Source organism: Barbatula barbatula (assembly GCF_947034865.1).
Source record: "Barbatula barbatula genome assembly, chromosome: 25".
Lineage (NCBI taxonomy): Eukaryota > Metazoa > Chordata > Actinopteri > Cypriniformes > Nemacheilidae > Barbatula > Barbatula barbatula.
Genome location: NC_136788.1, coordinates 15,317,452 through 15,344,766, shown reverse-complemented (window position 1 = coordinate 15,344,766; position 27,315 = coordinate 15,317,452). Strand labels below are relative to the sequence as shown.

Below are 27,315 nucleotides of genomic sequence, written 5' to 3'. Positions count from 1 at the left end.
TAAATGAAACAAATTCACCATGAAATGCACAGAACCTTGGCATCACCTTTAGGTATTTAGATTTATTTCCCAAGCACGAGGATATTGTTAACCAGGAAGTTGTCTTGTTTGACTATAAACATGCAACATTCATTTATCTCTGCTCAGATGAACGAAATGACTCGAAAAATGATTCGTTCATTTTGCTGAACGAGATTCAAACATCCGAATCGCTTCCCATCACTAGAACAAACAGGAAACAGCTTCTCGTGGCAGTGAAAAGATGGCGGATGTAGTCTGTTAAGAGTCATCACGTGCAATGTCAACATGTCAAAAGGTTGATCAAAGGCTTTCACCATAATGATGACTCAGATATGAGTTTCGGTGCTTTTATCTTTAATCCACTGAGAGTCCAGTTGTGGACTTCGTCGGCCACTGTGGAGATCATAAAATGCAAAACGACAACGGCACCCAGTGGCTACACAAGACTTTGTTTTATAAAATAATCTGTTTTTTACTTACCAAAGGAATTTAATAATAAACTTTTGTGCTTCCGTCCGTAAGACTATGGTCAATATATATATAAATAACAACTGCATCCAAATGTTTATGCTACAAATGTAATTTTTATTAATTTAAATAATATACAAATAAAGGGTCTATAATGATCCACAGAAAAGACATGCTTTGTGACTCATTTTTAAAATGTGTATATATATTTAAATTTGTCCAGCAGAAATCTATCCAGATTGAAGACCGGAACCTCTGACAACAATGAAGACCTTTACATTCATACAGTTGTGTGTTTGTGTGTGTGTGTGTTTGCCAGAGCTGAAAACGGTCAGTGATAAAAGTGTACAGAAACAAGATCCATATTTAAACATCAAAAATTAAAATGCTTTTTATCTTATAAAAACTACCATTTCAAAAACAAGAACCTGGATACATTTATATTTTGAAAAGTAACATTTTCCTAATAAAAAAACAGACAAAGGAAAAGCGAAAAACAAAAAGGTAACACACGAAAAAGAAAACACAACCCAACCTCAACAATCAACTCCCTTTGGTAAAAACTGTAATAAACCATCTTGCATTTTCATCATTTTTCATGTGGGCTCTTGCGACGTTCTCTCAAAACGTCACACTAATGCACTAAACACAACACGCACATCTGGCATAAAAAAGGTCTGGCAATATTTACATTTTATTTACAAAACCGCTGAACTGCTTGTATGTGTTGGACATGTAAGCTGGTGTACTGTGCAGAAATAAATGCGTTCTCATCGACATTTAGAGACACAAACCTGCTTTCCGATTCTTGACACACAGGCCCGAGATTTTTATTGCCGTCACATTTTTATTTTTTGTCTTTATCTTAAATAAAAATGTATTCATACTAATATTACAATGAAAGTTTGTTTGAACGTCAGATCTCTGTTTTCCATGAAATGTGGCAGAATAAATCGCTCTTGTGTTAAAGTTAAGTGCACTTATTCCAAAACTAGAGGAATTGCCGACAATAAAAAGTCATTTAAGTGAATGTCTGATTCAGACACGTCGACTATCAGATTTAGATCTGCTGCCTGCGAATGTGACAGACAGAAACACTATCAAATCCAGCGAACACACTTTCTCCTCAAATGGTGTTTAAATGCTACAGAACACGGATTTGATCTTGATATCAGTTAAGAGGGCAGGTCTGTATTAAGAGCTGTGCTAATTGGTCCGGACCAGGTTTGACTGACAGGTGCCCCGTGTTTTGGCACTGGGGGACCTGTGGTTTTTGCAGCTTATAAAAAGGAACAAACACTGTTAAAAATGTTTAAATGTGTGTTGATGTCACAGGACAAACATGACAGAATAGCTTGGCTGTGTCATGTTCCGTGCAAGCCCCAACCCTGCTTGCTGATGTCACTGGCTCTTGTGGCTGCTGCCGTACTTGACCCTGTACTTATTAATATGCTGGAAGTGAAGGATTTCGGGGTCACAGGTGGTGGTACAGGGCACCAGTCCTTCATGCCCCTCTCCCATCAGCCACTTGCTGGTCTCGGCGGCCATGTCTCTGGTCACGTGCTCTTTCGCCCAGCGTTGGGTCCAGGCGTGAAACCGCTGGTGCAGACGGGTGCTCACTCTCTCATGAGACTGTATAAGAGACATTATTCAATTCGTTTAGGAAAAGCTGCTAAACAGAAAATATTTTGAATTTGAAAACCTGCAAAAATATCATCATTACCTGATGGGCTCTCTGCAACGCCGTGCGTCTGTACATGTAATCTTCTGATTTGAAGACGTACACCATCTTGTAGGAGTTCAGTTTGAACATGCACTCCATCCTCATGCTGTCAGCGTTTTCCTTTCTGCCTCCTCCTTTCACCTCCTTCTCCTGAGACTCATGGCCATGCTGACACTTTCGAATCTGCCGCAGGTTCCTACGTAAACGGGAAGATGTGTCAATACATATAGCCACATAAAAACCTAGATTTGTATGCAAATTAGTTCAAGGTCAAACTAGGCCACATATACCTCGGCAGAAACACTGGCTTCTGCGCCAGATGATCTCTCACGTCTGGAGATATGAAATCGGACGACAGGTAACGCATGACGTAATCTGACCAACGCTATAAACACAATGTGAGGGAAACATCAATGCCCACCATGCACAAACAAAACGTAAAACGGCTGTACTACACAGATTTACGTTTCTAGTTAATAACTCACTTCCATCTCCACCGGCTCGTCTGAATTCTCCTCTTCTGTGTCCAAAAGCTCCACTGTGAGCTGAATGTTTCCTCGGTTCTTCATTAACATCAACTAGAGGAAAAGAAAGAGGTAGATCACTTTTAACAGGGCAACCCTAACTTTTAAACTCTGCCCTTGAGTACACTTTGGTTGAAGGTTGTACCTTAAAACAGTTTTCGTCAGACATGAGTTGCTCGGCTTTGCGCTGGTAAGATGTTTCTGCAGCTGTTCTGCTGCTCTGAGTGAGCAGAGATCCACCTGTGGCCGAGTGGCTGCTCTCATTAAGGTACAGCTCTGTGACCTGAACACAGATCTCATCGCTCACAATGTGGTGAAGCTGGAAAAAGAGAAATAAGAAAATGTAATTTAAAATATCTAGTCCTAGGTGAGATTTCTTTGGTTTCATCAATGAAATTGAAAGACAACTCCCAGGCAATCAGAAAGACTGAAATGGGCGGTGCTACCCAACGCAACAGATAATAAACAAAACCTGTTTTGCTTTGTCATTTTTTGTACAAAATAGTGTAAAAACTGTAAAAAACGCTGACCTGTCTAACAATGTTCTGGATGAGTTTATCCATGCTGAACGCGACGTAAGCGTGAATGGTGAACATCTCTCTGAGAGAATCTTCATACTGAGACGCCTCCATGTTCCCATCCAGCAGATTCCGCAACATCTCCAAAAACGCAGAGTAATAATCATCCACATCAACGTCCACTGAAAGAAAGAGACAGCATTTTTGTAAGTCGAACACATCTTCCCCCTGGGTTATATTGGTCATCAGATATAAATGTAACAGGATATTTCAACTCACTGGGCTCCTTCAGACGCAGCTGGACGGCCGTGTTCTCATTTTTATCTCTCTTGAGCCCGAGCACCTCCCTCTCCCATTCGCGCTCCCTCAGGTCATCCTCGAGCAGCCGTTCGGCCTGCACGTAGAGCCGCAGCAGACGCGAGCACAGCGTTTGATGCAGGCGGAAGATGATGTACCAGTTATTATTCACATAGAACAGGTTGTACGGATCATCGCAGGAGCGAAGCCGTTGAGCTGTGGACACGTTGAAAAGCATTTTGGACTTTGTGGGGCTCCCGCTCGCTCCTCTCGTCAGCCCATTGTGCTTCTTGGACGCCCCCTCGTCGAGGTCCATATCTTCTTCGTCATCCTCCTCTTCCTCCTCCTCTGCGTCTGACAGCACCCCCCGCTGAGAGAAGAGCATGTCGGGGATGAAGTGGTGGACGATTTGCTTGATCTTGTATTTGTCGCCTTTGTTGATGCTGCTCTGTCGTTTCACGTGGTGGATGATCAAAGCAGCGGCATCTTCCAGGATCTGACGGTCGTCGTAAGTCAGCGTCAGGTGAGGGCCTGTGGGGGCCACAGCGTTATCCTCCGAAGCTTGTTCCTGCCGCTGGGCAAACACACAAACATTTATTGTTTGGTGAGGAATCTCATGACAAATGAAGTCCTGTATTCTTTTCTAAAAGATGTCTCACCTCATCAAAGATGCTCTCGATCTCGTTGAGCAGAGTTTTGGAGCGCAGAACCTTAGTGTCGTTCTGTTTGAAGTTTATGCCCTGATGGTCCAGAGATTTCAGGTAATATTTCTCATTCTGCTCTCTCCATATCTTGTTAAAACCCCTTTGAGCTTCTCGCCACTCCTCCTCTTTCAGCTTCAGCCTGATGGTGAAGGAGACAGAAGAGATAAAATCATCATTATAATAAAAATAATGCGTAAATATTATTTAAAAAAGTTTTATTAGAATCAACTTTTATACGTTTGATCATTTCTAAGTTGTGTTTAGTTTAGATTGAGTAACTAAAATGTATTGTGACACTTTAAATACAAAACGCAACTAAAGCTGTAATAAAACTAAACTTAATGTTAAAAATAACAAAACGACAAAAGCACATCCAAAACCCATAACATAAATGTAAAAAGTTTGAATGAAAACTAGAAATATAAGAACAAAAGCTAATTCATAACATTATTAAATACTTTTGTTCATTAATTCTCTCTAACCTCTTTAGCACAATGGGAACCGACACAGCGGGGTTCTTCTTCAGCCCGTCGATGATGTCCAGAGCTTTGTCTCCATATATCCTCTGTATTGCTTTTCTGTGAATGACCTCAGAGGAGCCACCCAGAGTGTTGTCCAGTCGAAACTTCGCCTGCTCTTCGGCAGACATCCGTGACACTTTTTTCTGGACTGACTCCAGCAGACGGATGGTGGCCAGGTTTGTTTCCAGGACCATATCCAGCTGCGGAAGAAATCAACATGGATTTTATCAAGACGGGCGTTACGCCAATGCTTTAAAAACCTCATGCGTGAGGGCAGTGTCTCACCTCGAATCGCTCATCCTCACATCTGTACATGTGCTCCTCATACTGAGTTTTCTTGGAGCTGACGAATGTAGAATCTTCCGACCAGGACGGGAAAGAAACCCAGGTGTCATTAAGCACCTGATATACAGGAAATAAAGGGGAGTGTGTAAATATCTTTCTTCACTTAAACACTTCACTTTAGATATCAGGTTTGCACAATATGATAGTATTATTTCATTACATATTCTGTGGTTTCTCACCTCTTTACAAAGTGGTGTTCTGCCGGTACATTTGGGCAGCTGGTAGCTCTTGGGTAAAGCTCTGTAGCTCGAGCCCAGACGCTTGCATGAGGCGTAGTCGATTTCCATGGCAATGCCCTCTGTGGCTCTCTCTTTGGGGTACGTCTCCAAGTGTGACACCTCTTTATATCCCAGGAAGTTCTTAAACCAGGTAAACAGCTCAGGAAACTTTCTGTTGAAAAGGTTTGGTAAAATATTTTGAATAATGGAAAAAGTCACTTCCAAAAGCGTCTATTAAACTGTTCATTTTTAAACTTTAAATCGTAAAAGCAGTCTTCCCACCCCAGGAATGGAACCACGAGTTGAACCAGCTCAGCGCGTGAAATGATCTCTTGGTTAAAAATGACCAGGCAACGCAGGAAGTTGTCATAGGCTTCGGCGCTACGCAAGGCTTTCCGCACCTGGAAACACATCAACATCAGTCAAGAGGAATAGCAAGGTCTTTAATATAACACATGACATAAGATGTAAAGAGAGTTAATCCACAGCAATTTACCTTGTCAAAGAAGAGGGATTCAGTTCCCCCACCGTGTTTGCCGGCCTCTGCCAGAAATGGATCTTTGAGATTTAATATCTTGGGCTTTTTCTGGAAAAATACAAAGACAAACTGGTCTGAGAAATGAAGCAGGACAGTGCAGGAAAAAAAATGTAAACCATTTTCTAATGTTTGCATTCACAAACGGACTTCCAGCATTCACAACTATTTCAAGCCAATGAGCAGGAACGTTGATCCTTATAAACACTTTACATTACCTCCTTAGAGTTTATTAAAGCTATAATCTGTAAAATTTGCTTCAGTTTCTCCGTTTGAAACATAAATCATTTTTTTGTGATTTTAACTCAAATTTCCAGCAAAATCATAACCAACCAATCAAATGAGAAATTATAACAATTCATTACTATAAGCTCACCATTGTGATTTTGGGGTAGAGATTATTTTAAACACTGGCTTTTATGTATTTTCTCAACTGGAGGAGGAAACATTCTTAAGTAGGGTTTGGTTGTGAAAACCAAAACCAGATTCGAAAGGCTAGTAATAGGATAATTTAAAATAAATTTTAATTCCTCTTATGTGCATATTTTCAGAAATGTGCATGTGTTACAATGTGCATGCAAACTAATAAAGAAGTAATTGACCATAGTTTCATTATATTAACTACAGTTTAACCATGTAATACAAATTGTAATAAATCAGAAAAAACATGGTTGCCATGTGTATATATACACAAAACCTGTCAATGAACAGGCTACATGACCATAGAGGTTGAAATCTAATTGTTACTTCAACTGTGGAATCAAAATTGGGAATCGATAAAACTGGGTATCGATAAGAATAGGAAACGATATAATTAAAATGATACCCATCTCTATTCCTAAGAAGATTCTTCTGAACTGACATATTTTATCTTAAAATCTACAAACTTATATGTATGAATTTATAAACTTTCCAGAGCTTGGAAATGATCATTTTAATATTCTTGAACTGTATGGTACTGTACCTTCACAGGCGGGGTGACGGCTGTAGTTGAGTGTCTGCGTATCTGGCAGCCGTTCTGATTGGGCCTCTGTTTGTTATTGAGCTGCGGTTTCTTAACGGTTCCGCCGTGATCGTTGTGCACAGATTCTGCCTTTTCTGCCGCCGTCTTGCTCAACAGCTGGAAAAATGCGAGACAGGTGATCAAAACCTCGCATAACTTTTTCACTGCATACGACCTGACCACCACAAAGTGACAGTTGGTTGGGTTCCAGAATTTTCAAGCATTGAATTAAAAGTTCCTCAAACTAGAATGATGCTTGGGTATAGGGGGCGGAGTCAAAAGAGGCAGGGCCACAGTAAAACTCACAACAGAGCTGTTGGCGTCGGGCAGAAACTGGCCGAACTCTGAAAGCAGATCTTCCTGATTCTTGAAGAGCTGAGCAACCTGGGCGTAAACCTCCTGTTCGGTCAGTGATGGCGTGTAGCTGCTGCCCGCTTCTTTAGCATTGCGCTGTTCCTTCTGTTTAACAAACCGCCGCATAAACGGATTATTAGCATCTTTATTATAGCGCCTGTGACACACATCTTATGACTCCAATGGTGTTTATTCATTTTGCTGCCAAATCCTCAAGGGCTCACTCCTGATATGCGTATATAAATCTTTTTTTAGGAATACTTCATGTACAATCCACTATGTTAGGTGTGAAAAGGTATCACAAACTCTTAATTTTGTATGTTTACAGTGTTTTGGGTGTCAAACCCGACCTGGTATGTGTGCAGGATTTCAAGGAAGGATTTGTAGATGTTGGGTTGGCCCTGGAAGCGGTTCTTTATCTTGTTGACGTAGTTGATAGCGTGGTTGAACTCCACAGGCTGGTTGTTCTGCAGTGGAGGGGCAGAGGGTGTGTTTCCGACGGGGGTGTGGGGCTGCAGCGGGGGCGACCGCGGCGACACGTACGGGGGGATGGAGGGGCTGGTATGACAGCTCGGAGTCAGAGCAGGAGACTGCAGCGGTTGGAGAGACGAAGATGGAAAGATCAGTGACCCTGACCGAACTAAACATTACCTCCAGGTGCCACGGTTTTAGAGTGCAAAAAGCATCCTCACAGTCTCCACAAAGTAAATTGAAATAAAACACAACACAACAGGTAATTTGTCAAACCTTGCTTTTCGGTGCAGGCTGGGCGGGTGGCGTGGAAGCCGTGCTAGTCGGGTTTGCAGGAATCTGGTTCTGTTGCTGTGGAGCCGCTCCGGTCGGGATGTTCTGCACAGAGATGCCATGTGGTGTGATGTGATGGATCTGACCAGGCGTGGTCACGTTAACCAAATCGTTGGTCTGAACTTCGATCTTGTATCCCGGCGGAAGAAACGTGTTGAACCCCATAATAAGATCGGGGTGACCCTTAAAGAGCTGGGACACCCTGCCGATTACGCCCGGGGTGTCGATACTGCACAATGAAAGACAGGCGTGTTAAACATTTTCTAAGCATCACTTTTATCCAGTTGTTTATATGCATTCAAACCTAACAGACTTAAAAATATTCACCTCTGGGATTTGAACTCTTTCATGATGTCCAAAAAGTCATTATAGACCTGTGGATGATTTCCAAATTGAAGCTTCACCTGGTCCAGGTAAGACAGGGCGTCCTCCACCTGCAGGACAGAGTAAGATGATCCAATTTAGACATCACGTGCTGTTTGTTTGTGTCACAAATCATCCACACACAAATTTCCGCATCCCACCTTCAGTCTCTGAAACTGCTGCTGCCCCTGCGCAGAGGCAGAGGGGGCAGGAGGGTGGTTGTGGCCCTGCACTGGAGCGGGAGGTTGGGACTGCACCACTGGACTGTGTTGGTGAGACCCGCTGTGGACCACCGGGCTGGGGGTGTGACCATGACCAGAGCTTTGAGTTACTGTGGGCACCTAAAAAAGCAGACACCTTATAAATTTCCAACTTTTAATAGTTTTACATTGTCATTTTTGTATATTTTCCACTTAATTCCCTTAAATATCTAAAAAAATATTTTTATTATATTTTCCTAACTTCTTTTTTAGTTTAGAAACTTTGGCGGTCTTCAGTTCTTGCTTGAGGTTTCGTAATATTACGGTTTAACATAACGCAATGGGAACACAATCCTCTGATTACAAAATGTGCCATGACGGTGAGTTTCAGTACCTTGTAACCCTGGGAAACGGGATACTGTATGCCCGGCGTAGGCTGCATGCTGTCAGCCACAGCCTCGTAGACGGCGGGCGCCGGGGCAAGAACCCTGTGCTGGAAGCCCTCGGCGCTGCTGGGAAGCCTGCGCTGTTGTGGGGTGAACACTGTCTCCTGATCCTCTAAACACCTCCTCATGCTGTAGTCATACTCAAGAGGGCACTTAGACCTGGAAGAGACTAGACACAAGAGCTCCTTATTAAAAAATCCACAATGCATCTGTTCAAAACTTCTGATGTTGCCTACACCGCACACAGAAACAGCGACATCCTTTTCTGTCATTATTTATTTACCCTGATGATCAGGACCTGTATGACTCTTTCTTCCGTAGAACACAAAAGTGATATTTTGAGAAACGTCTCATTGGATTTGTGTTCACACAATGGAAGTCAACGGGGACCAGTGTGGTTACCAAAATTCAACCCAATAATCAACAGTAAGTCTATATGAAGCTATAGCGACAATATGTACATTTATTAATAAACAGGTTTGGACGTCAGAGCGGAGCTCTTCATGATAGATCAAGGTTAGACTGGTGTTTTAACAAATTAAGGGTTTGAAAAACAAAAAATATTTTAGAATAATAGTATGTCACTGAATATAAGGGTAAAATAAATAATATTATACAGTTAATGCACTCAGGATACATTTAAGGTGTTCTTGGAGGACAAATGCGAGCAAAAAGATTGATTCGAACGACTTTTATTTGTACAACTTCACACATAACAACACCGAAATTATTTCGTGTTTATATTCTTGCTTACTGAAACCTAAGCATGAAAATAACAAAAACTGACACGTGACTCGCGTGTGCGTGTATTTATATATAGAAAGTGGTGTGTCTGTGTATAACTTTATGCGAGTATAACTGCGCAAGTGAACTTATGCGCAAGTATGTGAATGCGTGTATAACGTTAGTTTGTGTGTGTGTGTGTGTGTGTGTGTACGTACGTGTATATTGTGTGTGTGTGTGTGTCCGTCCCACACATGCAGGGAGAAAATGCTACGTTAGCTAGCTAACTCGCGACTAAAAGCGGCAAACTTCAGTCAGGAAATCATTCGCTTTTATAAAGGCAACGGTGGAAAATAAGCACGATCGTTTTCCTCTGAGAGAAAACCAACGCGACGACGTAGAAAGTAACGTAGAAAAACTCGATACACATATAAAGAGCACCGAAACTCACCTGCTTCTTTTACACGAACTCACGCTGTACCGTGAACATTCAACAGTAGTTAAAACGGTCGAAATATTAAAACTCTGTATGGAAAGGTATAAAACATTTTAAAACAGATTTTAAAATCAACCAACGCAACAAATCCGACTGAAAACAAGCGATGAGAGTGGGCGGGGCTTAGACGGTTTTGCGCCCAGTCTCCGCCTACCGGGTCTGCGATAGGCTCTTAGCTCGTGGGACGCCGACGGGGAAGAATGCCTTTTTTTAATTGAACGTTTTGACTGTCACTCAAAATATACATTAAATTTATTTTCGGGGGTGGAGCCAACACTTTACTAGTTCTCTCCCTCACAAACACACACTCAGTTTGATATCGACACTAGTAAACTCCTTGTAGGGGGACTAGCTTTTAGCAGCACGTTGCTAGTTTCGTCGCTTTTGTTGTCCGCCGACTCGAAAAGGAGCAACAACAAGCTTCATCTAACTGAACCCAAATGTAACTTTAACATAACTGCACAATCAATCTCCGTCGAAGTAAAAAAAAAACATTTTCGCGGCATTACGTCTGAACGCTTTCACCGTAACTTCCTGAACTTCTTCCACACGTGACCATCTAAGATTACGTCATTCCTTACGCCCCCTCAGAGTGCTTAACCAATCAAGAGCAGAGATTTTACATAATAAACGCCTTTTTACACGATCCTTAACACCGATTGGCGGAGCACTTTGAGAGAGAGCGTTATATGACGTAGCACCGAAAGGCGTTTACTTCGAGAGATCCCTGCTTCCGATTGGACAAGCGCCAGGGGAGGGCGTTATATATGACGTGCGCTCATATTTACGCTCCGCCCACGAGAGGCGGAGTTTAAGCTAGTGCCCGGGATTCCTCGCCCCTTCCGTCCGTCCGCAGTCAGTCTGAGCTCAGACGCGCGCGCGCGTATATGTGCGCACCGCAGCGCCGTTCCGGAACCGCGTTTCGCTCAAAATACGACCAAAACCAAACACAGCCCGAACCCCGACTACTTAGACCAACAAAACGAACGAGTTTGCACCGATATCGATGCAAAGTACCCTAAATAAACATGTTGTTTAGAGAGCGCTATAACACGACAGCTAACAAAAGACTGGCACTTAAACACCACCAAATGCGTTTATTAGACACAGATCTCGCGCACGCATGTTTTCGGGATCGAGTCAGAACACACGAACATGACACCACTGAGCCAGAGCTCAAACACACACGCCTCTATCGTGTTGTCCTTTAGTAATCAGACCCAAAGTCAAAATGGGAACTAAAAATCGGGTGGCGTAAACATGGACTCTGTATATGCGATCGTGCGAGGACGTGAAAAGAGAGATCCGATCACGCATTTTTACAGAAACACGCTGGCTGATCTAATATTCTTTGTTTACTGACTGAAGGGGAAAATGTCTAACCGTGTATGAGAAGATCTTCCCTCCCCCTCTGAACACCAGACAGGCAACTACAGATCTATACGCTGCTTTTGGATTAAAAACAAGTTATAAAAGACCTCACGGAAACATCGGACACACGCGGACGACTTTGTGTGTCACAAGACACGGGTAGATCTTTCTTTGGGGCTTTAGTTGGCCAAAGCTTTGCCCCCTTTTCTCTCCTTAATGTACCATGATCGAACAAACAGCCCCGATTAACACACATTTTAATCCACCGAACGACCGGCCCGGCAGAAAGCATTCAAACACCGACGGAAAGATATATTTGATCAGATAAATTTGTTTTCTTTTGCACAGCTGGTACATACCTGCGAAAAAGAGCCTCGCACTCCGGATTCGTGTTTGGAACAAATAAACGGGAACGCCCCCCTCTCTTCCCATTGGTCTACGCGAGAGTTTGCGTCACCGTCATTTGAATACGACCCGCCAAATCCTCCGGAATAAAGATGCGCTCGCTCCCTTAAACACCTGCGTGGGACTTTACGTTGTTTCTGCTATTCTTTTCTTTTACGTTTTCTTCATATTTTACTCTGATTTGACACGAGAACAGTACAATTTATCTGACATTTAAGTCCAGTGCTTTATTTTACGACAAAAGCGTTCGTCTATAAGTGCCATTTTGTGCAGCTTTAGGCTGTTTTATCAGTTTGCAAACTCGCGTCAAATTAAAGCACTTGCTAGGCCACGCCCCTTGCCCACCCTCGACGTCCCAGACATGTCAGCGGACTCAAATGGCCTGTGTCACAGACGAGGCTTGGATAAATTAGGATGTCTATGCATTGGAAAACAAAACACGACTGATGTGCATCTTGAGACAAACAATGGCACTGATATATATCTTAATATAAGTTATTTTCAAAAGTTAAGACAACTCAAACATTCATTTTAGTCCGAGACTAGTCTTAAGTGGTCTGTGAAACCGGGCCAAAATGATTGACAGGAAGAGAGTTCTTGTTTGGTTTACAGGTGTAATTTCTTAAATTTGGGATTTCGTCATAATATTGTAATATATATATGTAATATTGTGACATTCTGTTTATTCGGTGTAATATTTGGGACATTCCTTTTTATTCAAGACTCTTCCATATAATAAACGTGATTTTTCTAAAATGCCATTACAGTTTGACACAGTTTATTTTTTTGGGAGACAGACAGACACAAAGGCAGCAGAAATGTGCAGACAGTCCTTGTACAAACTTTGACTCGATCCACATGTGTGGAATTAGGCTCTTTTTTATCACTACAACAAAACTGCAAACACATTCATGTACACAAGCTTGGCATTTTTAGGTTAGTTAAGTCCCATTGACATGAAAAGAAAAACAACGGATATAAATGAAAATCTAATTTAGATGTATATTTGAGAGTAATAAGGACTTGAATATAATAGAAAAATACAACTGGTCACATTTTGTGCCCATGGAGGCAGGACTGCAGATCCTGAAATCATTTGGAGCGTGTTTACTACAAGAAAATTCAATATGAATTCAGTAGCAAAGACTCTTAAACTCCACAACAGAATAAAAAGCGAGCCTAAATGCACTTAGATATAAATTTAAACAGGTTATAAGTACAATATAAACAAAATTATTACAAAGTGAAAATGATCAAGGTAGTCGTCCCATTAAATGAAGACTACATCAGTGAAGTGGCGGTTCACCGATCCAATGATGCTGTAAGAGTTGGTGAAGAATTTTCACGTTCAGCCATCAAAACCATCAGCACCCAGTTATTACTCATCCGTTTCACTCAACTGCACAAGTCGTACAAACTACAGATGCATCAAGAAATGATTCAGTCTTAATTCAATTCCAGCAAATACATAAGAGTCTGGTGTGACTAGAATTATGCACTGGACTGGACACATAAGTAAATCTAAAAAATAAGCAGAACTAGAAAAACTCAACAATTGTCAAGGAAAAGACAACGCTCTTCAGCATATATGAAATTGAATGTGTACAGACGCTAGCCAGTTCTAAAAAGGCAAAAAAGATGTATTTGTAAACCATATTTAACAGTCTAAAGCCATACTCAATTTCACGCTGAAATTAAGTTAAACAACAAGCAACTACATTTATGGTATGTTTTTTTTTTAATAAAATAACATATCAAGGTTACAGTATGAGACCTACATTGGGAACTATTGGGGCATGTACATGAGCTTTTAATACAATATTTCTAAAGTATAGCCAAGATATAAACATAGTTTTTGTTACCCCGATTGTATTGTAATCGAATTTTCAATGTTTTTAAGCGACAAATCCTTAACCTAGAAAATTCCTTCATGTCCAACTGATTTCCAGCATCTGTCCACATTCACTTTAACTGTAAAAAGAGCACACATTATATATCTGCTTAACTTCATCGGTTGCATAAAGAAAGTCAGACAGGATTAAAATGACACAAAAAAGTCCAAATGACACAGAAAAAAACTTGAAAAAAGTGGAAGGATGGATTAGTGGTCTGAGGCGTCATATTAGGAATGAATCATTGGTCTGTGGCAAAATGACACAAAACAACAGTCAGCAAACTGTGAGCCATGTGCAAATAGGTTTTTTTAAACAAATGTCAAGCTTTGTATTGTTTAATCATTACAGTAATTACAGCAAAGTCTTGGATTTTCAGTTATATCGTTGACCCAAATAATATTTGAGTGCAGCATATTTATGTGAAATATTTGAAGTTTGACACCATTCACAGACTAACCTGCAACACTACAGACACATTATAGAACAGGTGGACCACTCACTTATGGTTACTATTTAGGCTGCCAACCATTAGGATAATATTGAAATAACTGGTCTGGATCAGTAATAATAAAACAAGCTGTTGAAGCAAATATCCTGGAAAAAAATAAAATAATCACTGACCAACCGCATCTTAAGATTCAATTATCTTACTAATTGGCTGAGATGAGGCCCTTCACACCTCTGATTGGCTAAGAGTTGGTCATGCTGCTCAATGATTGGCAGAGAGCAGGCCCTGTCTCTGAGCGTGCTCGAGAATTGCGGTGTGGCAGAAATAGTACTGCTCAGGTGTTTGAATGCTGAAGGCACGCTGCGTTCTCATCCTTCGGACCGTCTGACAGACGTTAAGGGTCCCAACGTCCTGCAGTTGGGACAGGCAGATGTCCAATGCACAAAATGTACCTGTGGAGGTCGGAGGGTGTTATAGGTAAATATAATAAAAATAACTATAATTTTACGATGAAAATTTTGCTTTTCTATGCACCACAATGCTTAAATAGGTAGATTTGTAGTTCGAAACTAACCGGTCCTCCCGATGCCAGCGCTGCAGTGGACCACCATGGGCGGGCCGAGAGGATGACCCCTCCACTGTGACCCGAGAGCATGGACAGACCATTGCTGCTGACGCTTCACGGCTCCCAGGAAGTCGATGAGAGACACGGCGGAGGACGGCACCCCGTAATCAGGCCAGCTGAGGAACTGGAAATGAGTCACCTGTCTCTGTTCAAACGTCTGTAGAAAAGAAACACAAGTTTAAACGCTGTTCCAATTGACTCTTCTTAAAAGTTAAAAAAGGAAACACTGTGCATTTGCGTGTGGCACCTCTGTGTTGTGTAGCTCCAGTGTGGTTTGGTTGTAATGGGCGTGGTTGTCCACTCTGTGGTTGACCACAGCGATGTGACCATAGACCTCCTGACCACACTCCTCCAGAGGCCAGTACTGTCCACACTTCCTCCGGCCGCCCTCTTCCGTCCTGCACAAAACACAACAACCTTAAACTTCGTTTTTTGTCAAGTTAATCACGGCACAATATTGGATTAGCTGCAAACACGTGTACAGGGTCAACATAGTTTTATTATTTAGGATTTCTTTAGGTTTTATTTGTTTGTTTTACTGCTTGAAGAAACTATCTCCTAGCAGTTAGCACTTCGCTTTTCAATACTGGTAAAAATGTATGGTAATTATGCAAAAAAAGTTACATTATTTCGGTGACAGACAACTTTTATCAATGCACATAGAAAAGGTTCGCTTAACCTTGAATGTTGTTGTCATATTTATAACACAGTTTTTGTATAACATAAGGTGATACTACTGTATCATGAGCTGAAAAGTTTCATATTATACCATCAATTATTTTGACCACAATATCTGATACCCTGACAACCATTTCATATTTCACATTCATTTCATTTTTTATATACACAATTATACATTTAATTTCTAATGTTGTATTTCTTGGTTAGGCTGTATTTTCTGGTCTGCTGTATTTTATTTAAAATGAACCCGTCTCCTAAATAACATTTAAACATACAAGGGTTGTCGATTCATACGTCAGTCAAAACGTCTCTTCCGGTCTACGTGTACTAGACTTCGATTTTGAAGACTATTATTAATGCCAACTGTCTCACCTTGTTGTCATGACGATAACAAGCACATTTTGCTCCCAAACCATTCTCCAGAAATCTCCGTACGTTTTCTCAAGTGGTCCTGGTCAAAAACAATGGCCAAATATTAACCTCCAAAAATACTGAATCTGAACTCTGACGGAGCTTTTTAAAGGGTGTGTTTTTACCCTGAGTCCCAATATACGCATTCTTCTGCTTGTATCCGTCCATAAAGCTGGCGTTTATGTAGTCTGATCTCTGAAAAGACCATATAATAGGTTGTTTTTCCCAGTGTATTGTTAAAGCTATTACAGAATGACATCAGACAGCACAAACCTCGTTTCTTCTCGCTTTGAGTCGCACACGTGTTAGATCGAGACACAGCACGTCGCCATAACGATTTCGCTCCTGGTTGTGAGCGGCCCTGAAGTTGAAAGTAAATATGGCTATGAATGATTTTCAATCTCATGTATGTCACAGTGTCATATTTTAAACTCCGCCTACACCATTCTGGTTTTGCTCTCTGTAATATAACAAACATGATTACGGTCTATCATACTCACAGCGAACAGGAGAAAGTTCCCGGCGGCTGCTCTCTGCGGATCTCCTCGTACTCCATGTAGATACCGCTGCGCTGAGCCCGGTTCAGGTGGGCCATGAGCTCGGGCAGACCCATCCCGTCAGGTCCAGGGGCGTGTATGGAGACGTTCTCCAGCGGGATCCCCACCAGCTCATCCACGGGGTCCACGCGGCCGTTCTGCTCGGACAACAGCTGCATGTTCCAGCTGTGCACGTCTAGAGGGAGACAGCCACCCAGGTGTTCAGGTAAACAGTCTCTGGGCAGATGCTGTCGAAGGTCGGCCATCTTCACCATTTGAACCTGAGAACAGGTGAGGGGCATGTCAGCCTCTTTGTTCAAAGATATTTATGTTTAACATTTACAACATTTTCCGGTCCAAGCTAGATTACAGTAAAAAGTACTTTTGTGTCTTGTGTGTACTGACCCGTTCTCTCAGTTTCTCCTTCAGCAAGAGGCTAAGTAGGTTATACGGCACTCGGAACCACACAGGAGCTCCGACGATGAGCACTTTCTTTAAACGTGCTGGAAATGCGCCCTGCAACCGACAACAGAGAGAGAAAAGGCATCTAACTTCCACGTATAAACTTTCGTGTCATGCGTCGATAGCAACGTCAAGGTCGTAGTTATGAGTCACACGGTTAACAGAGTTGAACAAAGTTTTTTTTTTTAAATAAAATATCTGCATCTTAGTTTGATTGGATGATGATGCAGAAACAGCAAGTCCACACTTACATGAGACACACGAACTCACCTTGAGCAAATTAAGGATCTTTTTGCTCAAATCCAGTTCGAAGTTTGTATAGTTGGATCCAGCCATGTCATAAATGAAGACCAGTCCATTTCTCTGAGTCTCAAAACTGCAGAAACATAAAGACGGATAAGAATTGACGATCATTGCATATCATCACCAAATTCTCATTTTAGGTATTAAAGGCTCAATGTAGCCAGAATGTTCTGCGATATTAAAGGGATAGCGCATCCAAAAAGGAAAATATTTTTTGAAGAACAACGGAAACCAAACAGCACTGGCCCCCATTGACTTCCACTGTGTAGACACTACAGCATTAAAACATTTCTCAAAAGAAAAATGAGTCATATCAAATGATGAAAGCATTTTTATTTTTGGGTGAACTATCCCTTTAAGAAATATGCTACCCAGATGTCTTATCGGTAGACTGTGTCTATCTAAAATCGTTCACACTCTCTACCTCTCCACGGCTCGGTCCAGCAAGTAAAACAAGGCCTGCAAAACCACATGGTTTCCTGTTTTGCTGGGATGGTGCAGCTTAGCTGTGTACAGGGCGATGGATGCTCCAGATGGGTCACGGACACCCTGATGGAAGAAAAGAAGCCGATCTAAAGAAGCATATTTCCCATGTATTTTACAGAAAGCCTGCTCAGACAATCTCAGGTTAACGTTTACGCACGAGTATAATATCAGGACTAACAGAGATGTAGTTTTCAAAGCATACACACGGGGGCAGTATAGAGCGCATCTTGCAAAGCTGTTTACAATGACTCATTCTAACAAAAGCTGGCTGTTGTTATAGAAACATGATGTTCATAAACATTATACATAAACACCATACTCCTCTCTGCCATTCAATATCATGCTAAATCTAGTTTATTTGCTTTTAAGCTGCTCAGTGATCAGATCCGCTTCCGCACGCTCACATCTATCAAATATTTATGTTAATAAAATATTCCAATAATCTGATAACTCATAAGAAGTATGGAGCCCATGTGAGTGTTTCCGGACAATAAATACGGATAAAAGGATGTGATGAGAGAACAACGGAGGAAGAAAAGAGGTTAAAGCAATCAATGAAGGTATCGGATGAGGCATTGGCTCCGCAGCGACCAATCAGGTGTCACAACACCTATCCACATGACCAAATGGAGAGCGGCACTCACTTGATTCTATAACAGGCTTACAAATGCACAGAATCAATCACAGAGACAGAGAGCAGGTCTCCTTAACACAATCGAGATGTCTGTTCGATGGACCGACAGGTAGACGGAGAGATTTCCGTTTCTTAAACGCACACATTATGCTCGGGTTGAAACTGCAGTGGTCTGAAAATGTAACTTGCCACAGGATTTTTTTTTAATCGATGAATCATGAATCTTTCCCAGCATAACCAGCTCATCGGAATATGAACAAATCCCTGATGCGATGTTTGATCTTACCAGAACGGTGAACTTTCCACTAAGCAGCTCGGAGCGTAAAGGCTCCTCGTGAGGCTGAAGTTTGACGATTCCTTCTCTCAACCGAGTCTCCTACAAAAGAGAAAGATATTTAGTCTTATTTGGTGCACAAACAAGACAAGACCTTAAAGACATTATTTTTTTATTAGGGATGAACAAACGTTACTTTTGGGACAGTACAGATTTTTAAAAAATAGATGTTACAGATTTGACCTATTGGCCAAGTCATTTTGTAACTTCCTCACTTATTTCAAGTTTTATCATACTATCGGTTTACTAATTATTTAACGTTTTAAAAGGTGTAAACATTTAAGAAAACATGCTTTGAGGTGTACTTTATTGGCTACATCACCAAATCATTTGCATTTCAAATGAATTGGATCCATTTAACATTCAACATAATAAAAGTCACAAAAAAGTAAATTCATCCTTCAGATGTTTATTTCTGCTATCAATTATTTCTAATTAAAAACATAAATTGTCAATGTTCACCTTGTATGTCCAAATGCACTGTTCAGCAAACGAAAGTAAAAGTTAAAGAAAAGCACTATTTATTGGTTGTGACAAACATAGAGGTTAAAATCACAAAACTTGATGATACAAGGTTTCGGAAGGACAGCAGCAATATGGTGGCCGATACATCGGAGCATCTCTATATTTTAATCTTAATTGTATTTAAAAGTAAAAGATCACCCTTGATATTCATTGTGGCATAATGAATTGATTTTAAGTCAACATAGAATGACATCTTAGCAGTAGTAATGTTCATAACCAGAACAAAATATAACTTGCAAAAAGAGACTCGTAACAGCCTTTACGAACATATTTGTATGTGGCGTCTAAATCTGAAGTTTTATTGTTCTGATTTTCATCGCTCATGTCTGGATTACTGATATCATCACGGCATGAGTCAGCTCATGCACTGAACACATCCACATCTGATCCAAACAGACCTCAGGAAAAAAAGAGCTCAGATCTGCTGCACGCCGAGCAGAAAACCACACAGATCTTTACTGAGTGAATTAAATACAGTCCAAACCAGACAAACAATAGCATTCTCTGCTCCTACCCAATTTAAAGTCCAATTTAATGTTGAATGAACATCTATTTTCAAAACCAAAACTGCTCGTATGAAGCTGAGCTTCCACTCTATAAAATTATTAATGATAATCTTAAATCTAATGATTTTTTATTTTGCCTTGTTGTGCAGCACAGTCGAGCTTGTGCAGAGGCTGCAGCTTTTGCCAGAGGGGAACTGGAATCCCCTGGTTAGGCCTGGTTTCCCTCTGAGGTTTTTATTCTCCTCCAATGGAGTTTTGGGTTCCTCGCCACCGTTTGCATTGTTTGCCTGGCCGTGGGGGGCTGCTAGATTTTTATGGTTTTATTCAATAAACACTGCATATAGGAATTTATAGTGTGTCTGATATTTGACCTGTGTTTTGATTTGCATAACCTTATATGTTTTGCTAATAGTCAATGTTTTCTTGTACAGCTGCTTTGTAACAATGAAAATTGTCAAAAGTGCTAAATAAATAAAACTGACTTGACTCAAATTTGCTAGTTGCACAAGATGGTGCCGGTAAGCTTTTAGGATACCAGAGTAATTCCCGGTTGTATAACACTGTATGGGAAAAGTAGGGCTTTTGGCTGGCAAATATAGGTGTTTTTGGGGGTAAAAAAGGAGAAAGTAATATGTAAGTGATATGACAGATCCTCTTTACATTGTTAAGCCAAAACAACTCGATAGTGTTATATGACCGAAAAGTAGTCTTCAGACTCTTGCGTTGCAAAAGCTCACCAGTCATGTTGTGCATCTAGCCCATTCAAGTTGCAGTTGTTTTCGAGCCGTTTCTCCAGTAAAGTTGTATTTGTTACTTACCACTAACAAACCGCGGTAAAAATGGCTGGGCACCACATTGCATTTAGGGGAACTTGGGGGACAAATAAAGTGCTGAACACTCACCCTGTAGCTGTGGAATAGCTCAATTGCTCGCAGGACATCGAATTTGCGGGCCATTAGAAACTTTACCGCCACATCCCAGGATAACGGCGTGACACCATGTTGGGATGTCCATTTATTGATCTCTTCCAAAAACTGCTTGGTTGCCTAAGAGAAAGGGAGGAAGAGAAAGAGAGAGGTAAGAGCGGGTATACTAGCTACGAAGCTCTTTGCATGTTGATTTAAAAGAATGTAAAACATTAAATAAGCCAAACAAATGAAAGAAAATGCCTTTGAACTCAGATCTGTGTGTGTTTGTATGCATTCGTCCGGCGGCTTTGGGTGAGTTTACAGCAGAGAAGAAAATGACCTGGTTTCCAGAAAAAAACACACACTACGTTCTCAGTATTTTCTCAAGAACTATAAACACCCACATACCAACAAAAACTCTCTTGAGTAGAACATCAAGCTATCAAGTGGGCAGCAGGTTCTGTACATTTTTATCTAACAGTGATAAGATCAAGCTAAACTTAGACTGACCCACCACTAAGGAAACTGCCTCAATATGCAAATCATCTAAAAGAAACCTCAGCTTAATTTTCATGTTTGCAAATCAGTTTCACTCAGCATGCAATGCATTATGGGAGATTATGGCATCCGGCAGTGAGATGGACTGTGTGTGAGACATGACTACTTAAAATTTCCATGACTACAGAAGGGTAAAAACATCTTCGATAAACGTGTCATGAGTGCCTTCAAAATATAATTATCGGCTATAGTTATTCATCTTTTATGATGCAATAGGACAGTAAAATGTAATAATATTTTATTCTATCATATTTTATTATAATTCAAAAATATAATAACATTATTATTGAATTAGTCAAACTCAGTTAAAACACATGACATGGTTTTGCAAAACATTTCAGAAAGACCGTATTTTCTCTGGACTAGAGCTGTCAAACAATGAATCACATATAGAATAGAAGTTTGTGTTTAGATAATATACAGTATGTCCAGTATGTTGTATTTATTAACAAAAAACAAACACGCACATATATTTGGGGGTGAAAAAATCAGTTTTTGCTAGCATTTACCTTGTTTATCAATAACTGAAAATATATATAAACGTTTATTAATTTTGTAATACAGTGGGTAAAATAAGTATTGAACATGTCACCCCTTTTTCTAAATATATTTCTTAAGGTGATGATGAAATGAAATTTTCACCAAATGTTTGTAAAAATCAATACATGCAAAGAAAACAAAACAAATAAGTTTCGCAAATTAAGTTATGTATAATAAAATGGATGGATAGAGGGAAAACGTATTGAACACAAAAAGGGGAGGTGCAAAAAGGCATTGAAAGCAAAGACATTAACTGCAATCTATCAGTAATTAGAAAGCAATCCTGCCCCTTGTCATTGGAAATAAACATCAGCTGGTTCAGCCCCGATTTATAGCATATAATAGTGTGTCTCATTACCAAGGTGTCATCTCTTAAGGGGTTAAAGCAAAGAGCTTTCTCAAGACCTTCGCAACCTTATTGTTGCGAAACAAGCTCTAAACTTCTGAATGTTCCACTGACCACTGTTGGGGCCATAATCCAGAAGTGGAAAGAACATAATTTCACAATAAACCAACCATGACCAGGTGCTCCTCGCAAGATTTCTGACAGAGGAGTAAATAGAATAATCAGAAGAGTGGTCCCAGAGCCAAAGACCACTTGTGGAGAACTTCAGAAAGACCTGGAATTAACAGGTACAATTATTTCAAAGAAAACAATAAGACGTCAGTGGCCTGTATGCACGCTCACCACGCATCTCCATTTCTGAAGAAAAAACATGTTAAAGCTCGTTTAAAGTTTGCTTCACAACAAGCTTGTGAAATACTGGGAGATATACCAAAATTTTACTCTTTGGATGCCATCATACACACAATGTTAGAGGGCAAATGGCACTGCACATCTCCCCAAAAACACCATACCAGCAGTGAAGTTTGGAGGTGGAAACATCATGATGTGGGGCTGTTTTCAGCATACGGCACTGGCAGATTTTATATAATTGAAGGAAGGATCTGCTGCCATCTACCAGACTGATGAAAATTAAACGAGGGTGGACATTTGGACTCTAAATTGGTTTCAGAGAAAGAGAATAAAGCTGCTAGAATGGCCCAGCCAATCACCTGACTTGAATCCGATGGAAAATCTATAGATATAACTAAAGATCAGAGTTCAAAGAAGTGGCCCACGGAACTGTCATTTTGAAGACAATCACAAGTGAGCAATGTATGCAAATTTCTCCACACAGGGGGCATCTTGAAGCTGTCATTACCAGGCTTTTGTACAAATTATAAAATACATTTCCTTAAGCGTGTTCAATCCTTTCCCCTGTGTCATTCTATTTTAGCACCTTGAGAAATACATTTACTGAGAAAAATTGTGATGTGTTCAATATTTATTTTAATCGCTATTTATCAATAACTGAAAATACATATACAGTATACACAAATTAATAAACGTTTATATGCATGTATGTGTTAACAAATGCAGTAAACAGACATTAATGTAAATATTGTAAACACAAACTTTTATTCTGGATATGATTATTCACGATTACTGTTTGACAGCCTTACGGTGGACAAAAACAAATTATTTAAAAAACCATTGCTTACAGTCGTATAAACTTCTCCGTGGATGAATTCTAATAAACTCTAATCCACATAAAGCTCAACTTTTTTAAAAAGCTGGACACACCCACATCGTGCTGCCGATATTTGCCAACTTACCCCCTCGTTTTCTAAATAAATGAGTTTTGGTTTGGTTTATCACTGTAAATTGCTGTATACGTGAACCCCCCATAATAAAAACAACTTGCGCTAGTTGAGTCAAATCACAGAACATACTGCATTGCTGCCAAAACTGCTTCTGCCTGAAACCTGTCTTTATATATTTGTTTGAGTACTTTACAACTTTACATTCTGCTCCTCGGGTTGTCCTGAAAACCAAACGAAACAAAAATCTGCGTTTCCTCTCTTTCGCTCTCCAGAGGTTCCAGTCCACCCACTTGCACAACACAGTCAGTCTCCTTAAAAGGACAGAGAAGCAGAATATCCAGGCAGACAGCCCTGAATTGTGCAGAATTCACCCCGAGATGAACTGTGCGGGCCTGAGAAACCAGCAAGATTACAGTTAATCACGGTTCAAACCACTTCAGTCAAACACACATTCAAGCCGCAAACACCATATCTATCTCATGTTAAAGTGTTCACGGTTACAACAGCTTTGAAACCATTTCTTTGTATAGCCTAGTTTCAAATAAAGTGACATATGGCGCGTATACGTGTTTTTTGTTTGTCTTTGGTGTGTTATAAGTTGCACATGCAAGTGTCGGACTATAGATGCGTTCTATCTAAAAGCGAACGCTCAACCAGACCCGCCTGAAACGCCTCGTGTAACCACACCCCCACAAATCTACGTCAGTTCGTGGTATGATTTGACTAAGACCGCCAAAATGTAAATGCACGTATGGTGGGCGCACCTGTCAGTACAATTGCTTTGGAACCTGATGTTCCAAATATGGTAAGAGGCGTTTCATTTCCTTCACACGCTTGGAGTATTCCACCAATCAATATACGCTAGTTAACTGGCCAATCAGAGCACACCTCGCTTTTCAGAGCGATGAGCTTTGTACAAAATCTGTGCGTTTCAGAGCGTCGGGGGGAAAGAGGAGATACAAACATGCTTAAATCGTGTATAGACATTGCATTTAATCTAAAACAAACTAAAATATTTGTTTTAGCCGTGTCACATGACCCCTTTAAGTGAAAAAAAACCACTCCAAATGATGTACTGACTTATCGAATGACCTCAAAAATCACAAGCGAAATCAGAGATTTTCCACACGCAACAGATTTCAACCATCGCTTCACGACAGTGTTGAACTGAAAGAAATACACATCCACCAATGCTGGTCCTGTTAAAATGCTTTTAGCAGCTCATGTCCCTCAAGGGCTCCTAGCGCCGGACGCAGCCAGTCAAACATCGAATTATTCTCGCACACTCAGGAACCAGCCAGCCACCTCGATCAGCCCACGGTTCCAACCCCGACATTCCTACACACGGTCATTATCGCTGGGAAAGATGAACGATACGATGCCCACGAGCAGGTGAATGAATGAACCAATGAATGAATAATTGAATGAATGCACGACTCATGTAAATGAGATTCAACAGCAGAATGAAGAACACAGAGAGGCCTTGTTAGAAATGTGCAGCCTCTCCTCATCTTTAAAAAAGGAGTGTTTATAAACAGAACACTGAAGCATCATTCATAAAACGAAACTTCTTCAGTTGTTTGAAAATACATTAGTGTGTACGTTAAATTGTCATCCTTTGTTCATAGATCGAATCGAGTATTAAGAATTAAAGAAAAGTATATTTCAATGACAAAATCTTACATTTGTGTTGACCTGACTGATAAATAACCAGCAGACTGACATAATGACCATTTCCTGTTTGAGTCTGTCTAACAAACATCTCTCAACACTAAATGTCTTCGCATTAAAAGTGCTATGCAAGTTACAATAGCTTTGCTCTGAACAGGTTTAGACAAACCCGGCATTGAGAAATTGAGTTTAATCCACTTTTAAGTGTTATTGAGCGTTTGGTGTTCCAAGCAGAGTCATTGATGAAACTGCATTTGCAACCTATTTCACTTCAGCTGTATTTCCATATCAGACCTGAATGTGACGTTGTAGAATCTAATCTAATTCAGATGCATCTCAACGACCTATCGTTCTTAATAGCACGGTTTAACCGCGATCTTTCGATTCAATATTGCTATACAAATTGTTACAAAACCGCGGTGCTAAAGTTGTACTATAATAAAACCACGGTGAAACGCATTAAGAAGAACCAAAGTTACAACAAAAGTGCGATTTTACAATAGCTTATATGTGGTTACCACAATAAATCGTGGTAAAGATGTAATTTAATTAATCGGACTACCGGGGTTGCTTAGCAACAGAACCGATGGAACAGAGAATCGGTGTTCTGGTTCAGCGACTGGACTGTGATGGTATGTCTTACCTGCTCCTCTTCTGCGGTCAAACGGGCCGCCATGCTCTCCTCCTCCTCGGGATCCTGTTAAAGCTCGGACAGATGTTGAGATCGGACTGTGTGGATCCGACCGGGATGGTTTTTAAGGCCCGTTAGCAGCGATCGGGCTAACGCCAAGGGTAGCGCGAGACTCGCGCTATTTTCAGACCGTGCGGCCCCCCACTTCAACACGGCACGCGACGGAGGGGCGCGTTCATGATCCGGACCGGGTTCGGTTGGATACGCGTTCGCGTTTACACACATACACGTGCAAAAACGCGCTAATGGTTATCCAGCAGCGCTTCGGTCCGCCCGGATTTGCGACGGAGGGGAAAAATCATCACGGCGAGGCGTCGAAACACCCGAGGGCTGCTTGGTTTATATCGAGAGGTTGAAACGGTCGTTGACGATCAGCATCCGGGCGCTTTAAGACGATTTTACGAGAGAAATAGGAATGAAGATCGGACGCTACCGAAAGGAGCAGCGGTGAGAGAGGCCCCCTGCTGGCCACTAAGAGAACTGCGCGTGAATGACGGTCCGGCTCCTCCTCTTTCATTCATAAAAACTACGACGTTCGGGCGAGGAGTCTCGTTGAGCGGGCACGTTTACTTTTTTACTTTCTATTTTAATTCACTTTAAGGTTCATTATGAATCGTATAAGCTTGCCAATCACACTCGGTGTTAAACATTTAACTAATCTACTGCACTGTAGTCTTATTAACTGCATTTCATCTTCTGGACTGCAATTTATTAACTGAATTAACTTGTATACTGCACCGTAACTTTAATAAACGCATTAACTCATATACTGCACTGTAACTTCAACAATTGCATTAACTCACCTATTGCATTGCAACTTTAATAGCTAATGTCTATAATTTATGCACACTTAAGTCACTTGCACTATTGTTCAGTCTAAATTATGATCTGTTCATAGCCTCCTGTACATTAATGTTCATGGTATTTAGCCATCTGTATATATTGTTCATAGTACATACCGCCTGTAAAGTATTTTCATAGTCCATGCCCACTGTATGATATTTTCCTAATATTGTATTCTGTATTTATTCACTGTATATCCTGCACTTGCTAATTGCACTTCTGGTTAGAGAAACTACATTTCGTTACACTGTACTTGTATATGTGTAATGACAATAAAGTTGAATCTAATCTAATTAAAAAATATTTAGATTGTTGTACAAGATCTCTTACAAATGTAACCTCGCTTTGTCATGTTTTCGACCACCGTATTATATTATATTACTACACAGTATATTTATTCTGTGAACACAGTGCACGTTTTAATTCTGTTCAGTTTGAAGATGGCACTAATGGAAGAGATTCTCGTGCAAATCTGACACATGAACCCAAAAAACTACAAAAAAGAGCTGATACAAGAACTGCGAAGAGCTTCGTGTGGGTGGGTTTCCATCATTTAATGTGGGCCGGAGTGA

The 27,315-nt window shown here is 40.7% G+C and overlaps 2 protein-coding genes across 3 annotated transcripts; both read right to left on the bottom strand.

Annotated features, from left to right (window-relative positions):
• Positions 1-588: 588 nt before the first annotated feature.
• On the bottom strand, positions 589-12,036 carry sin3aa (SIN3 transcription regulator family member Aa). 2 transcript variants are annotated; one of them, XM_079450681.1, is made up of 21 exons: positions 11,994-12,036; positions 8,993-9,213; positions 8,560-8,739; positions 8,363-8,469; positions 7,979-8,264; positions 7,582-7,821; positions 7,184-7,336; positions 6,839-6,994; positions 5,836-5,925; positions 5,622-5,740; positions 5,301-5,511; positions 5,062-5,178; positions 4,738-4,976; positions 4,211-4,394; positions 3,534-4,125; positions 3,267-3,436; positions 2,882-3,055; positions 2,698-2,790; positions 2,503-2,597; positions 2,213-2,408; positions 589-2,121 (listed from the first exon to the last, which is right to left on the bottom strand). In XM_079450681.1, the coding sequence occupies exons 2-21, from the start codon at positions 9,170-9,172 to the stop codon at positions 1,891-1,893; spliced, it is 3,813 nt and encodes a 1,270-aa protein (XP_079306807.1). In that variant the 5' UTR covers positions 9,173-9,213; positions 11,994-12,036; the 3' UTR covers positions 589-1,890. The 2 variants fall into 2 exon arrangements, with proteins under 2 accessions (XP_079306807.1, XP_079306806.1); XM_079450680.1 differs by lacking the exon at positions 11,994-12,036 and adding an exon at positions 10,219-10,368.
• Positions 12,037-12,768: 732 nt separating this feature from the next.
• Positions 12,769-26,392, bottom strand: ptpn9a (protein tyrosine phosphatase non-receptor type 9a). The gene is made up of 13 exons (XM_079450292.1): positions 25,853-26,392; positions 20,788-20,931; positions 18,807-18,896; positions 17,825-17,949; positions 17,368-17,473; positions 17,041-17,151; positions 16,600-16,916; positions 16,373-16,460; positions 16,225-16,294; positions 16,061-16,139; positions 15,255-15,405; positions 14,957-15,164; positions 12,769-14,834 (listed from the first exon to the last, which is right to left on the bottom strand). The coding sequence occupies exons 1-13, from the start codon at positions 25,883-25,885 to the stop codon at positions 14,644-14,646; spliced, it is 1,713 nt and encodes a 570-aa protein (XP_079306418.1). The 5' UTR covers positions 25,886-26,392; the 3' UTR covers positions 12,769-14,643.
• Positions 26,393-27,315: the final 923 nt, after the last annotated feature.

Excerpts from the sequence above, each read along its gene's own strand:
- sin3aa (XM_079450681.1), bottom strand. The coding sequence starts at position 9,172 with ATGAGGAGGTGTTTAGAGGATCAGGAGACAGTGTTCACCCCACAACAG. Across the intron at positions 7,337-7,581 it reads AAATCCTGCACACATACCAG|AAGGAACAGCGCAATGCTAA; the intron begins GTCGGGTTTGAC and ends TTTGTTAAACAG. Across the intron at positions 4,126-4,210 it reads TCGAGAGCATCTTTGATGAG|CGGCAGGAACAAGCTTCGGA; the intron begins GTGAGACATCTT and ends GTGTTTGCCCAG.
- ptpn9a (XM_079450292.1), bottom strand. The coding sequence starts at position 25,885 with ATGGCGGCCCGTTTGACCGCAGAAGAGGAGCAG. Across the intron at positions 16,917-17,040 it reads AGGAGAAACTGAGAGAACGG|GTTCAAATGGTGAAGATGGC; the intron begins GTCAGTACACAC and ends ACCTGTTCTCAG. Across the intron at positions 16,140-16,224 it reads TGCGTATATTGGGACTCAGG|GACCACTTGAGAAAACGTAC; the intron begins GTAAAAACACAC and ends GTTTTTGACCAG.